The 13365-nt window shown below is 40.0% G+C and overlaps 1 protein-coding gene across 2 annotated transcripts; it reads left to right on the plus strand.

Moving 5' to 3' along the window:
- Positions 1–885: 885 nt before the first annotated feature.
- LOC120723514 (cysteine/serine-rich nuclear protein 3-like) lies at positions 886–11777 on the plus strand. 2 transcript variants are annotated; one of them, XM_040014998.1, is made up of 5 exons: positions 886–1319; positions 4517–4690; positions 5331–5587; positions 5705–6016; positions 7940–11777. In XM_040014998.1, exons 2-5 carry the CDS (start codon positions 4543–4545, stop codon positions 9038–9040), a joined length of 1818 nt encoding a protein of 605 aa, XP_039870932.1. In that variant the 5' UTR covers positions 886–1319; positions 4517–4542; the 3' UTR covers positions 9041–11777. The 2 variants fall into 2 exon arrangements, with proteins under 2 accessions (XP_039870932.1, XP_039870933.1); XM_040014999.1 differs by having other exon boundaries at positions 5705–6001.
- Positions 11778–13365: the final 1588 nt, after the last annotated feature.

Below are 13365 nucleotides of genomic sequence, written 5' to 3' on the forward strand. Positions count from 1 at the left end.
ATCTAAATTTAGAAGCAACAAATTAGAGGTCATCCAAGCCTTAACATGTTTAAGACACTTCTGTAGTTTAACCAGTTGGTCTGTGGCATCTGGCTTCATAAATAGATATGTAAATCTGTGTATCTTCTGCAAATGCTACGGCTTCTAATAATACTGAATAATGTAAATAGAACTGGTCTTAGCACAGAACCCTGTGGAACTCCATAATTAGCCTTAGTGTGTGACTAAGACTCCCCACTTACATGTGCAAACTGGATATTTATATGATTCAAACCACTGCAGTACAATGACTTTGAGAGATACACTGAGGTCTAACAGAACAAGAACAGAGATCAGTCCACTGTTGTCCATAAGATTATCCCTAACCTTTATGAGTGTGTTCTCTGTACACTGTTGTTCCAATGCTCACGATACTTTTAGCATGGTAAAAATGTTATTTCCATCAACAATTTAGTTTGTTAGTGACAGAAAGATACATTATATGCTATATATATTACCATGTCAACTAAAATGACATTATTTTAAAAGTCAAAGTCTCATTGAAATCAACATCTCTTTCAAAAATCTTGTTTTTCCTCTTAAATCCTCAGATCTTGTTATCATATTGTAAGTCAAATGGGCTTTAGAAACAAAATCAAGAAATGACACAAAGTAAAACGCACATCGCATTTTCATTCTAACTACTCCAGCAAATGTATAAATTTCAGATAGTAGGTAGCCAACCTGATATCACCTTGTGCAGTAGCAGCAAAATTTAATGGATATACTTTTACTTCAAAAATTCTGCTGAAGAATGGAAATAGGAGGTAGTTCACATAGCACAACCTCCATGTTCAACCCCCACTCCATCACACCCACCACCACATCTACTACTCCTCCTTTCTCTCTGTGATCTCATAGGGCTTGCTTCACCTCAGTCAAGCTCCAGTGCTTCCAGCCGGCAGCAGCACCAAGCTAACAAGTATTTGTGAGGAGAGAGAAAGAAAGAGAGAGAGGGTGAAAGCGAGGGAGAGAGAGGAAAGGGGTGAGCAGAAGCAGAAGAGAATCAGGCAGTGAGGGACCTCAGAGTATGAGCATATAGAATGAATGCGGAAAGAAAGAAGGCATAAGATAGCGATAGAAACAGAGGTGCTCAGTGCTGCACAATAGTGCCAGAAGCTGCTTTAAAAAAAGAAAGAGAGAGAGCTGGCATCATGGCAACGCTCACTGCATCATCACGACACATGGGGATGTTTGGCTGCTGCTGGTGAATACTGTGTGATGCAGAGGAGAGAGTCAAATAGGACTTCCTGGAAACCAAAGGCAAGCTAAAGAAACAGGTCAGTGACAGTCATAGAGACTCACAAAAAGCCTTTATAGTATCAAACAACACGGGCTCTGTGAGCTTTCACATTACAGGATAATGCTGATTTACATTTGTCAATAAGAATTCCCATGTCAGGGACTGGGATGTGGACATGTATGGAGAGTGGGAGGATGCGCTTACATGCAGATGTTTGAGCAGGCTTTTAGATGTGTGTGCATGTGTGTATGTGTGTGTGTGTGTACTCTGTCAGATCTCAACGACAGATGTTAAGGTGAAAGAAAAACCTTCTGTGGCATCAAATATACAGAAACATGTCACAGTTTCTTCTATTACAAATCTTTGATTTCATTGTTCTTTCTGAAAGTAAGAGGACAGAAGCATACGTGGGAGCCTGGAGATGGAAATTGGAACATTTTATGATACCATGAGGGAAGAGAATGGTGGGGAATGGGGGAATACAGGAGAAGTCACAGAAAACAAAAACTGAATAGCAGCAGGTTGTAAGGGAAGGGAGACAATGCCTGTCAGCAAGGGAAAGCTTGGCCTAGCATTAAGCTATGTCATATATGATGGAATCCAGCATCAGTCCAAGCAGTCAGCTCAACAATCTTTATGAATTTCAAATGTAACCATCAACTGTCAAAAGACACCCCTCTCCTGATTAGCTGTGCTTCCAGTATGTGGGGGAGAACTCATAGTGTGTAAAATAACCTCTTATCTCCCTCGAGAGTTGGTGTACTTTCAATTTCCTATAGAATCAACCAGTATGAAAAGGAATATCAGTTCATTAAAATTTTAATGAGCTCAACACATCATCTGTGAAAAATTCTCCCCATTTTTGAGGTATCACAGAATTTGGCAAGGTCACTGGAAAACACCCAGTGGTGGGGAGACAGTTTCTGCGTAAGGCAGCCAAATGACTAGACTGGATTTCTTGAAAAAAAAAAATTTAATGAGCCCAGCTTAGCAGGTTTAAAATGTAGGTTTTACATTGGTGAAATCTAAAATCGTTGTTCCTTGCTTTGTTTATTTACATGTTCAGTACAACATTTTGTATTATGTTCTTTATAATTAAGCAGTACTGTGTCCATTTCATAGTGTCAAAGATAACACAGATCCAAGACATCTGTCACTGTCAATGAATGGAAAAGACGGGGATTTACATCACCCTTTTCTGGTTTTATACTTCAATGTGCATTTACCTTTTTAACTCATATTCATGCAGTACTTTTAATGTATATAATGTAATGCATGCCCACACCTACAGCCAAATAGGGCAAAGCACTATTTATGCAACACATAACTAATGCACTACCATGCTGCCTAATATCTCATTGGACAAGAAGTTCTCGTCTTCTTGGTTTGTTGAGGAAAGTATTCTTTTGTCCAAAATAAGTCAAACATGAATGAATGGTGCTACCTGACCTGGTTTGAACATGGCCATTGGAAAGAAAGGATTCAACTTGTTAAAACAAAACAAACAAAAAAAAAAACGGCTAAGTGGCTCCAAGTTTCCAGCATTATTATGAACATGGTGATGGACCTGTTCTGTATGATGACCTCCGCTTGTCAAGAAAACCTAGCATACTTGTAAACATAACTCATCAAAGCTTTGTTGAGTTTTTTTGGTGCAACGATAATCCACTTGTACTAAAATACTGAAGTATCATTATGCTCTCTCACTGCTGCCTTTAGTCCCATTAGCCTTCATCACTAAATGCGTGACAGTTGTGGCTCAGTTAATCCAAGCCATCCAAAATGGTAAAATTTAGTAACATAGATCATAGATCATCTCTTTACAGTGAGCTGTAAATTCTAATTAGTTGACATTACTAAAAAGAAACATCCAAGCTGACTGCCTTAAAAACAAGCTGAATAAATGTAAGTTTTTCTTTGAGAGGATTTTATTTTTGTAGTTTCAAGTTTAAGTAACAAAATTGAAACTCCACACAATACTTAGTATTTCATACATATTGCACAGGGGGTCACGATGGCAGAAAACAAATTTTGTCTGTTTACAAAGATTATAATTAAGAATTAAGAATTATAAATAAATAAAGTAAACATAAGAAAGAGATGACCAGTTACTAGCCAACTGTTCATAGTAACTGTATTTGAAAAAACTGTAGGTAGAGAGCGAGGTAAATTTGATCAGTCTAGATGTCATAATCGTTCAATGATGAAGATACATGAAGTCGACTAATTTTGTGCCCTGGCTTTACAAGAAGAAAATAAATAAATTATATTAAAAAGCAAATATGAGAAGAAATTGTTTTTTCATCACAATAAATGAGTCACATTTGACATGTAGAACTGCACTATGAACAAACAGATTATGACATTATGAAACGTTCAAAGTTATAGCACAAATGAGCTCTCAAAGAAATAAAAAAACCCTCCATACTTGACAATATATTTATTAGTTACTTACTGGAGAAGGAAAATTCACAGGTTTTTTGTAACAGTCCACCAGTCCTGTCGAAATACTAATAGCAACATAGGTTTTACAGAAGTTATAGTTTGCAGTTTAGGCTTTGGCAAATTAGAAATGCATGAAATGGGCATTTTTTTCTGTGAAAGAGCAGAGGACACAGTGTGTAGGGTGCTTTTAATTTCTACAGGAATGACCATTACCATGTTATTTCAATGTAATAATTTTGCATGAGATGCTGGAAAAAACTTGTATGTTTGTAAAATGTTGCCATATTAAGGACATTGGAAACACAATATATCATCATATTGCCATCTTATATATCAGTTTCAGTCTTCCAGGGCAAAGGTGAAAAATACTAAAACACTGAAAAGCCCTTAGGGGAGATGCAAAGCTAGAGCAAATTCTCAGTTTTTTGCCACTATAAGCAACTTAGTTCACATATAATACCTATATGAACCATCGTTAATGTAAATATTTTATTTTACTACACGTTAATGTAGTAGATTGGGTTATGTTGTCTGTATTTCATCTTGCCGAAGATATAAAATTAGATTAAAAAATATTCCAGGGGAAAACGGAATGAATGAGCTTTGTGAAAACTGCAGAAAAAAATCTGTTGAATTGTAAATGACTGACAAGTTAGCTTAATAGGTCAATTTTTAATGAAAGGACTCCATGAAAACAAGTTTGCTTGTGTGTTTGAAAATACAAATAATTTCCATGTCCAGTACAAATTAAATTGATGTCTTCTATAAATTTAAACGTGCTTTGCTCAGGTCTAACCAGTTGGAGGAACCACAGGATGAGTGGGATCCTGAAGAGGAAGCTTGATGATGACCCCGCCCCTTATTTGTCAGTGCAAGGGTCTGATGATGATGAGGTATCCTGCAGTGACAGTGGTAACAGCAGTGACAGCCTCAACCATTCTGTCCCCTCCAGCTTGCTGGATGGTAAGACATCACTACCACATGACTTCTGTTTTGTGTTCATTTAACAAAGTGAAATTGCTGTTGTGATCTGCAATTTGCTGACTCCTTTAATCCTCTACTTTAAACCTAATATATGTGGTGACAATTTGATTTATGAGTAAAGAAAACAATGTTTTATCTCAATTGGTTTGTGTCCTCTTTACCATTTTATGTTTAAACTAAGAAAGGAGTCATATACTTTCATCTGGTGTGGAGTCCCGCAAGGATCAAGTTTGGGACCACTTTTTCTTATGCTCACTCCAGCATATAACCACAAAAGTATAAGTAGTTTTGTTGCTACATCAAGGTTGTCTTACTTAATGTTACAAAAATAGAAAAAGAAACAAAGGGGAATAAAGGCAATTAGTGTGTATAGCCTGGTCAGTATGGCTTTTTCTGTATTTGTTATACTGTTACATTACACTTTAATATGCCCTTGTTTAAAGCCTACAGTCACATAATAAGATATTTAAACTCTGTTTAAAGCTTTAGTCATGGAAACTTGTTGGCAAAAGTTATGCTTTAACTAGCATTTAGTAGCGCCTCTATCAACAAATCTTTTGGAGTTTTTTGGTTTGTTTTTTGATTTAGTAACTGTCAACCCTCTCGGTTTTAATCTTAGCCTCCATCCAGCAGCAGTCAAAGCGACTACGAGGTCATAATGTGCACTTTGAAAGCGTCACAGTCTACTATTTCAACCGGCGGCAGGGTTTTACCAGTGTACCCACACAGGGAGGCAGCACCCTGGGGATGTCACCACATCACAGTGGGGTGAGGCAATTCACTCTCAGGGAGTTTGCCATGGAACAGAAACGGAGCCACCGGAAGATGTTGAGGGACCATCTGAAAGAGGAGAAACTTAATGCCATCAAACTCAAAGTCAGTACAAGGAGTCGGTGAATCTTTATTTATCCCAGGGGTTATAATTTCTGTGTGGGCTAATATCCATGGTTCAGTCTTAATTTGTTTGTTTCTATTTGTTTTCCTATCCTCCAGCTGACCAAGAATGGTACTGTGTCATCTTTGGAAGCAGATACACTCACAATCGATGACATTTCTGAAGATGACCTAGATGTGGACAACACAGAGGTGGACGATTACTTTTTCCTCCAGCCTCTGACTACTAGAAGGCGCCGTACTCTTCTCCGTGCCTCTGGTGTCCGTCGCATTGATGTGGAAGAGAAGCATGAATTGCGTGCCCTGCGCATGTCCCGAGAGGAGTGTGGGTGTCGCTGCCAGGGAATATGTGATCCTGAGACCTGTGCTTGCAGCCTGGCCGGCATTAAGTGCCAGGTAAATGGAACTGTGGTGAGGCCCAGCTATAATACTAAAATGTTGTCAATGTCTGTCTGTGCAGTAAAATGTTAAATTTGGCTATTTTCATTGCATAAGTTGGCATACAAGTTTCCACCCATCCATCAGTTTTCCAGTTTAGAGTCCTGGTGTCTATCCCAAAAACCGTGAGAGGCAGGGTACAGACTCTAGAACAAGTCTGTAACCATTTTCAAATTTCACAAGTTACTTATTTAAGCAGTTATTTTTAAGAATTATTTGAAAAACGGTCTCTGGTGCCATTTCATTGCCATTTATACCTGCATTTGTAATGGTGGATTAACAGGTGTTATTCTAAGGAGGGAAACCCTCCAAAAAACGGACAGAGCAGTGGAGCAACCAAGGGAATAGAACTATATAAAAACTGTATCACTAAAATATAATTTATTTTACAAAAACAGTTAAAATTTTAAAATGAATTAAAACAACCGTGGCCAGGGAGAACACACAATAAAAACTAATAAAACATAAGCATTAAAAGTCCGGTGTCGTCAGCCACAACGTTAAAATCCAGGAAATCGGAGCGGGGCAAGGAAAAGCCCGGCGGCGTCACCAGCCGTCCCGTCTGTCTCTCCACTCCAGAATACTAGAAGAGAGGAGCAGCGACAGTCACCGTTCTTTCTAGTGAGCCGGGTTACTGCAGCACGATATGTCGTGGGACTTACACCGGAAATGGGCATAGCTCCTAACTCTGCCCGCCGCTTTTCTGTGTCACGCCAGCACTGTGGTCTCGCCGTGGGAGGTAGGGCGCTGTCTCGCTGCCAACTAATTCCCCACCATAGCGTCCTCTGGCATCCAGCTATTCCAACAGCAGCACAGCTCCCTCTGCCTCTCACGCACTAGCCATCGTATGCCCTCGCCACGTACTGCACACCAACCCACACCAACCTGCACCAACGCCGCCTGCCACCATCTACTCCGCCATCTCTCCTGCTCTGTCTCTCATGCCTCCTCTCTGTGGTCTGCCAGGCCCTCTTATTCACCTCTGTGCCCTCCCAGATGCATCCAATTAGTGATTAGAAGTGGGCGGAGTCTCTCCAGGACAAGTTAATATATACAATAAAAACATGCAATAAAACCAGAAGAATAAAACACTCCACATAGAAACACAGTAAAACACAGCAAACATGCAAAGCAAAACAACTTCAAAACAAAGTCGTTCCCTGGATGACACATTCTTTCAGATCACTTTCAGCTAGTCGTGTAGAAGTCAAAGTGTAAGAAGTCCCTTGTTCCCTTGGTCCATGTTTTCAGTGAACACTCTTCTGATGAGTTTGTGGTTGCAAGTTGCTGATTTCAAGTCTTACTGAATAGAACTAGATATTTATTTTCTACATGATGTTTTTATTTGTGTCCTGAAGAAAAATAAAGTTATGCTTTAGCAACGGCTAACTCTATGACTGATGCATCGCTAAAGTATGAGTTTGCATTGTCCTCCGTTTCACTGTCACATCCACCCCACATTTGTGACATCACATAATAAAAAACTGAGATGGTGCTGATCAAAATGCTTTAGGCTACAAAACTGGGACCAGTGGCAGAGAGCTGTCACGGTGTCCATCTTTTATGTACAGTCTGTGCATGCTCAGATGGACGTTTTAAAGCCCCGTCCTTCTGAATCTTAGAACATCAGCAATGTTATTTTGTGTTATGCATTACTGAATTCATACAAAAAGATCTGGAGCTTTAGGCATGATAGTCTTTTTTTCAGACACATAAAAGTAAATCTTGAGTGATTAAGGTGTTCTGGCTTCACAAAGTTTGGCTGCACGCTCTTGTTTAATGATATTAATAACACTCTGAGTAGAATCTGCTGTTTCTCTTCATGCATGATCAGCTTTGATTGGCAGCTCACTTTAATTTGCTTGTGTTCTGCACTGTGTATCACTCTGTCTGTAGGTGGATCGCATGTCCTTCCCTTGTGGCTGCACCAAGGAAGGCTGCAGCAACACCACGGGACGCCTGGAGTTCAACCCGGTCCGGGTGCGCACCCACTTCCTGCACACTATCATGAAGCTGGAGCTGGAGAAGAGCCGCGAGGAGCACTATCAGCAGCCAGAGCAGCTTGTAACCAATGGCAACAGTTACCACGGAGACTCCACCTTGGTCCAGCAGCAGCAGCAGCAGCCAAACCTGCAGTTTCCACTGATGAGCAGCACGCAGCACATTCACATCATGCAGCTTCAGAACACAGGTGACACTGAGTCACATCTGGATGAGGAAGAAGAGGAAGAAGAGGAAGAAGAGGCGGAGGAGGGAGAAGAGGAAGAAGATGACGATGAGGAAGAAGAAGATGAAGCTTATGATGAAGATGGCAGCAGTGTTTGCAGTGGGCTGTCGGACTGCAGCACACACAGCTTGGAAACAATTGACCCTGAGGAGGGAGAAGAAGATGAGGAGGATGAGGAAGATGATGAGGAAGAAGAGGAGGATGAGGAAGAAGAAGAAGGAGAAGAAGACGATGAGGAGGAAGACTGGGATTGTTCACTACATGGAACAAATCCTGCACCCTACTCTGTTCCACTTCCTTCTGTGATGAGTTACTCTAACAGCACACTCATGAACCTCAGTAACCTCTTCCACACCACTCCACCCATGCAGCACTATCAAAGAAACAGCTCTGTGAGCGACACGCCTGCTTTCCACAGTGAAAATGTCAGCAGCACACCCACGCTCCCCACAGTAGAGTCTGCATTAGAACTAAACACAGAACTCCACTGCCAAACAGAGCAGCACAGCACTCCTCGCCATTTCTCGGAGTCCCTGCCACTCCAAACTTGCTCACATGTAGAGACGCGTGATGCTAACACTGCCCCTGCTGGTGTACTTGATGAACAACCTCATTCAACAGACCTCCGGAACAATCCAGACTGTCATGACACTCAGGCTGAGCATCCTGCTGAGTCTGAGGAGCAGACAGGGGAGGAGAGAGCAGAGCCTGCACAGGAGGAAACAGGACCGCAGACACATGGTCAAATGACATCATCAAAGAGTGTCTGAAAAGAGAGATCAGTTAACATGTGGAAATATGCGGTCAAGAATTGAAGTTTGCTTTATTCATGATAAACGCACTTTCAAAGACAGAATGAGTCACGTATTTGACACAGAAAAAGACAGATAGATGGTACAGTGCTGTGAACATTTGTCTTCTTTACATTTTTCAGACATCAGTAAATAAACAATAAAGTTTAGAAATTATGATTTCAGTTATTAAGGGAAAAAAGGTATCCAGGTCTCTATTGTCAACAATAAGAAAGGCAGTAATGCAAAGATGGCATCTGTGAGATAGTTCCAAAGAGAAAATCATCGCTAACCAAAAAGACATTGGAATTTGCCAATAAACATCTTGGTGAACCAGGTGATTGGTGATTTTTGGTGAAATACTCTGTGGGCTGACAAGACCAAAGTTGAAATTGTTGGAGGTTTGAGTCCTATTACATAAAAATAACACAGCATGTTATAGAAAGAACATCATACTAACTGACAAACATGGTACTGGTAGAGTGATGGTTTGGGCCTTCTTGCTGCTTCAGGACCTTGACGACTTCTCCAAAAATCCTAAATATCTGGCCATCCGTTTGTGGCCTGAGGCTCACTCGAGTTATACTGCAGGACAAAGATCCAAAACACATCAGTAAAAACTCTGAATGGCTAAATAAAAATCCCCAAATGATGTTTTTGGAGTCGCCGAGGTGCTGAGGAGTGATTGAGGTGCTTTGGCATGAGCTTAAATGCTCAAAAAACCATTCACTGTTGCTGAATTCAAACAATTCTGCAAAGAAAAGCAAGTTTGAATTCCTCCACAGCAATGTGAAAGACTCATTGCCAGTTAGTGCAAATGTGTGAGTGCAGTTCTTGCTGCAGAGGGCGGCACGACCAGTTTTTAGGTTTAGGACGCAATTATTTTTTCACATGGTACCAAGTAAGCTTGAATAGCTTTTTTTAATCCTAATAAATGAAATCATCATTTAAATAATTGAAATTTAATTTACTCAGCTTTTCTCTGTCTAATATTAAAATTTGTTTGATGAACTGAAACATGCAAGTGTGACAAAAATGCAAAGAACAAAAACCCCAGCGGCAACTAAAGAAATCAGGAAGAGAGCAAATACTCTTTTTTTCACAGCACTGTAAAATTTAAGTTCACGTTGTCTCTAAACTGTTCTAGGAACGTCAACTTGGACTAAAGAGTATAAAAATTTAGGAAAAAGTTCATCTTTATCACTCAGTCAATCAATCAATCAGTGTTTCTGTACCTGTAACTATATAGCATACAGTTTATGGCTTGTTGTACAGTCTTTGGTCATTACCGCATGTTGGTCATTCTAGTTGTGACTGGCATCTATGACAAGTCAAAATTAGATTTGGAGGTGCTTGTTTTGTTTTGGGGTTTTTTTTGTGTTGTGCCACCATCTTATTGTTGATGGTAATGATTGTTCAATTCTGTCTGTATCGCATGTGATCGGCTTACCGAAGAAGTTTATCATCTGTCAAGTGAGAGACATGAAAGTTAATCTTCCCATGTTAGCATACCTAGAACAACTTGTAGGAGTGTTTGCAGCTTGCCAAAGGGCTGGGTATGGTCACAGGCACAAGCACATGTGACTTTGGACCAGGAAACTGTTTTACATCTTGTGACCGTTCACTTTCAGCTACTGTTTGGTCAGGCTTTTGCAGCTTTAAACATCTATTAGAAAGCTTTGTTCTCTAAATTACCAAGACTAAAGGTGCATATGCACACAACCGCTAGTAGTGCATACTAACACAAGGCCATTCCTACCCTGATTGCCAGTACGATCGCTCTGTGCTGTGCCTGGGCATATTTAAGGTGGTACAGCTGTCCTTGAGTGTGGTACTGTACAAGGCAATGGAGCCTATGGCAAGTCCGCCCATAATTTTAAGAGCTAAGATCCTAAAAAGCAAACTATGTAGGCGTGCGTTACATTGCAGGAAGGTCCCCTGCCACAGTTAGGATGAATTTTTTTTTATATTGAACCTTGAATTATTTATTCATTCTGTAGTTCAGCTTAACTTTACAAAGCTTTTTTGTGGTTTTCGTTAGAGATCTCAAGATTACTATAACAGTCAACCCTCACAACTCAAACAGCTGCAGCAGGCATTTGTTTTGACTGTACAAAATAGTCAAAGACTTGCCAACAGAGAGAAAATGAGCAAACAGCTTATGAGAAGACATGTAACATGGTCCGATATCTTCATTACCACCAACTCTGATTTGTATTTTGTGCTATTTTGCAAATGTTAGCATGCTAAGAAACCAAATGAAGATAACAAACATTACATAGCCTAACTGCTAAACATCAGCATGTTAGCAGTGCTGACATGTTACCATGCTGATCTTAGTATTTTGTTCAAAGCACTGCTATACACTGCTAATATACTGTACATGTCTCACCCCTAAAACTATCACAAAATGTTCACCATTAAGTTAAGCTCTTAAAAGAGCATATATTTAGATTAGAGAATGGTCTGTCTGTGCATTACTTATTAGTTTACAGTGATAATTGTGAACATCAGTGATGAAACTACTTCTGCTTTTTTCCAGTGAGAATAATCAATACTGTCAAAAACTGGGGGCCACGTGTTCTGTATCTTCCTTTTTACACAATGCACATTTTCATGAAAGTGTGAATAAAATCAATTTTAACACCCACTGTAGTTTAAGAGTACTTTATTAATTGTGCTCTGTCTTTTGTACACTCAAAAAGTTCATAAAATCAAATTTAAATTATGTGATTATATAATGCTGCCAGCAGGTGGCATCTATTTATTTCACTTGGCATGCTGCTGATATATCTGGACATGATCATGGGTGTTAGAATACTTTTTTTTTTACGTCATCAGTGTGTTCTTTTCTTCCTCAGTATAAACTGTGACATTGGTTTAGCCAAGAACCTTTGTTCCTTGTCAACGTGAAAAACACGAGGTGAACTAATTTCTTCTGCAGTGATAGCTGAAAAAAGGATCTGTAAAGTTAATCTGGACATTTAGATGTCAGCACACATCTGTGCTTTTCCATTTAGACAACAGTCTGACTAAGTGCTGTGTCATCATGCATGCAATTCGTTTTCTTTAATACACCCCACCAGTTCTTCCAGTGGACCTCTAGAGAGCAGTGGTGAGCTAGCAACACACTGACACCTTCTATGGGTGAGGCTGAGCTCAGACTGGAGAAAGAGGAAGTTCTGTATTATTGGCCAGCCTATTCATGTATAGAAATATTTTCATGGCTTGCTGCACACACAACACCTGCAGCAGGTGCTGTGTAAAGTTGAGGCTAAACAAACATTTGGCAGTCCTTCGTGATCCTCCGACAATGATGAGAACAATACACTGGATCTGAGCTGGAACAAGGCCACCATGTGACTTCTCCCATTTCTAATATAATTTAACGTGTGCTGAGGGTTGAAGGAGGGGGTGACTGCTTGTCTATTTGCCAGCAAGGTATTGTGGGTAAGCAAGCCCAGAGACTGCTGATCAATCACAGGCAAGGGAGCTGTGATGTTAGGTTGCTAGGCAACAGGCAGGGAGAAGCAGAGAGCAGCAAAGCACTGGAGGGGTTGCTGGGTGGGGGTTGTCTCAGCTCTTCACCTCTTCTTCCTGTGGGTCCCAGCACAAGATTTTCCTTCTTATACACGTCTGTGTGGATCTTGTAGTCAGTAGTACTTGATTCTGCATAATGTGGGGAAGACACTGTTGTGTGGTTGGGAATCACTATGCAAGCCATTCACAACAGAAGAGAGGCTATTCATACACCAGAGATTTCAAGTGTTGGATCTGGATTAAGTCTGAATCAAAGCTACAGCTTTGGGGATTTAGACTGCATAAAAACTAGAAAATGAAAACTTTACCCTAATTAATTTATTTGTTACTTTTAGCTAAAGGTTTAAAGTAACTACCAAAAAAATGTATGTAAGAGGTGAATAGAACACATCGATGAAGGAAGCCTATTGATATGAAAGAAGTGAATGATACGATCAACTTCATAATTTTTTATAAACTAGCAGTAACCCAGGCTTTCTGAACAACTCTCAAAGTTTTTCTTTGGGTATTTGCTGCTTTTTCACTCATTTTCAGTGCAGTCCTTGTATCTGCCCCTCTTTAGAGCAAGCCCTTTTCGTTGCTATGCCACTTAACACTGACCTATGAATAATAGGTTCAAAGTGTGAACCAGTATTCTGTCTACGTATAACTGACAAACCAATTTTAGGCACTTTGTTAAATTTAATAGCAGCCTGTCATGAAAAACATGTAATTTGTTCCACTTTCTTTAGTTGAAGAAAATACAAAAGAAATGCCAGAGATAT

The sequence above is a fragment of the Simochromis diagramma genome, unplaced genomic scaffold (assembly GCF_900408965.1).
Source record: "Simochromis diagramma unplaced genomic scaffold, fSimDia1.1 OVJJ01000680.1, whole genome shotgun sequence".
Classification (NCBI taxonomy): domain Eukaryota; kingdom Metazoa; phylum Chordata; class Actinopteri; order Cichliformes; family Cichlidae; genus Simochromis; species Simochromis diagramma.